Consider the following 2,247-nt stretch of genomic DNA (forward strand, 5'->3'; position numbering starts at 1 on the left):
CCCCCCCTCCCCGGCCGGCCACCCGGCCCCCTAACCCCAAGCTATTGCCTGAGCATCCCCAAATGTCACCCTGGAGCCAGCAGCCATCTCCTGCACCACACTCCCCTGGCACTTCTGCGCCCCCCCCCTGCTTATGCCTTTCTTCAGCCCACCCCAGCAGCAGAACAAGAGACGAGGCTTGGAGAGTAAGGCTCGGGAGCATGTCAAGAGATCTGTCTCTAATCTCAAAAATACATTGTTTCCTCTCAGGCACTCTTACAAAGAGCAATAACTACCTTTTACTTAGTGCCTCTGAGTCATGTATCACCTCGCACAAAGATTTACCTGGAATCTGCCTTGTAATGAGTGACTCACAACGATGGTTTGAAAAGATTTCCCATTTCGAGTCCCATTAGCCTGGGTGCTAAGGCCAGGAACCAGCGTGGTGCCAGCAGTGCTGGTTAAGTTATTAAATTACTTTAACAAAAGTCAAATGGGGCTATTGTTGGAAAATTATGCACATTTTCTCCAAACTCGCTGCCGTGCTTTCTAAGCGATAAATAGCTGAAAATTGTCACATTCAAGTTGTTTCCTTTCTTTGGTATGGCGGGGGGGGAGGAAAACCCTGCCTTAAAAGGGAAAGGAGGAGGAAAAGACCCGCGCCAAGGTACATCAGCCTCGTGGTGGGAGACCACAGCTTCCCCTGCCTTTGCTGGCAGCGCGGGCTCCACTGCCTGGGGCAGCAGCAGCAGCAGCGATGCCCTGATGGGACAGGGATGGGCGCACGTAAACCTTAGCGGGTTATCCCTCTTGAGCCCACAATAAGCTCCTTGAGAGCCTGTGGCAGTGGCTATCTAACCCTGCCGAGCACGCAGGGACCCCCCTTCGGGGGAAAACACCATGAAATGCAATTTGTAAGAGCACACAAGCGTGCCAGGCCCCGGTAAGCTGGGTGCTCTGGGGAGTGCGTGCTGATGGAAATCAGAAACCAAAGGGTTTGCTCTCCTCCAGGGTGAGAAGAAGCCACTGGGACCACCCCAAGTTCCGGGTGAGCCCTTTATGCGGAGTCTCGATGTGGCAGCCAAGGAGCCCTTGGGCCGCAGAGGCTGCTGACAGCCTCCCTGTGCCCGCTGGGACCCCCGTGGGTGCCCAGCAGCCACGGCAGAGGCTGGCTGGTAAAAGGGTTCCCGCATTGCATGACCTTCCCAAAATAAACATCTTCCAGACAGACACGGGCGGAGGGCAGTGATCCAGGGCACTCCTCACAAGCGTGAAAGCTAGAGGCGTCCGAAAGGCCACAAGCGCCTTGTGCTGTGGGACACTGTCACCTCGGTGTGGCTTCGGGGTGACAGACGTGACCCCCCGCAAGCGCTGACATTTGCAGCCCCGGAGAGGCCGTGCAGAGTGCCTCTGCAGCAAAGCTGGGAGAGCTGAGCGCATCCCCCTCTCTGCAGCCCCCCACCTGCCTCACCTTCTGCCTCCTCGGCCATCTCCTCCTCGTTGCCGCTCGTTCCCGACACCTCCATCTCCTCGTCCTCGGTTGCAGGAGGGAAGGCGGTTTCCTCGTTTTGAACAGCGGTGCCTTTTTTCTTCTTCCTCTTCGCGTTCCTTTCTTTCTCCTGGGGAAGAGGCAGAGGATGGTGAGAAGGAAAGACCAGAGGGATAGGGAGCAGACAGCACCAGTCGTACCTGAAAGGCCAAGAGGGATGCTAACACCACTGCGGTCCCCCTGGGTAAACCCTCTGAAAATCAGTCCTCGGGACCAGACTCGCCTGCTGAAAGCCCGGCAGCATGGTCTCACCTGGCCAAAAAACTTTGACCACCGTGCACTGGCTCCATGGGGAGCTCCAGCTCCAGGCGGCAGCGAGCCTCTGAGGGAGGGATGGCACGGACACATGGACAAGGGACGCGCATGCAGAAGTAACCAGTGCAGGGCTGGCAAGAGCCCGGTGGTCCCATGTCCGCTCATTACACGCGTGCGTCGTGTTCGTCCTGCGCATTTCCAGGCACTACCTCCAGCTACACAAACATGTGCAGCCGCGGCTTGACGCTCATCTGCAGATAACAAAGCTGACGCCCCAGATATGGCCCAGCCAACATTTTCGCACACCAGCTTTCGTGTCCCCTACGGGCAGGTGCTGCCAAAGGACTTTGACTCCCGTGCCGGGGAGGCTGTCGCCAGTGGGCGGTGGGGACGCTCCATGCGGCATGGCATCCCGAAGGTGAGCTGCCCGGTGCCCCATCCTGCCCCGAGACAGCCCCGTCCCT

General features: G+C 58.0%; 1 protein-coding gene across 1 annotated transcript in view; it reads right to left on the reverse strand.

The window, feature by feature from the left end:
- The window catches only part of NCOR2 (nuclear receptor corepressor 2), a gene marked incomplete at its 3' end in the record, with an annotated part of 186,193 nt that overhangs the window by 47,576 nt on the left and 136,370 nt on the right, over window positions 1-2,247 (reverse strand). Inside the window, exon 18 of the mRNA XM_009320956.1 lies at window positions 1,451-1,598. Coding sequence (XP_009319231.1) covers window positions 1,451-1,598 — 148 coding nt within the window. The remainder of the gene's footprint in view (window positions 1-1,450; window positions 1,599-2,247) is intronic.

The sequence above is a fragment of the Pygoscelis adeliae genome, unplaced genomic scaffold, assembly GCF_000699105.1.
Source record: "Pygoscelis adeliae isolate BGI_AS28 unplaced genomic scaffold, ASM69910v1 Scaffold353, whole genome shotgun sequence".
Classification (NCBI taxonomy): domain Eukaryota; kingdom Metazoa; phylum Chordata; class Aves; order Sphenisciformes; family Spheniscidae; genus Pygoscelis; species Pygoscelis adeliae.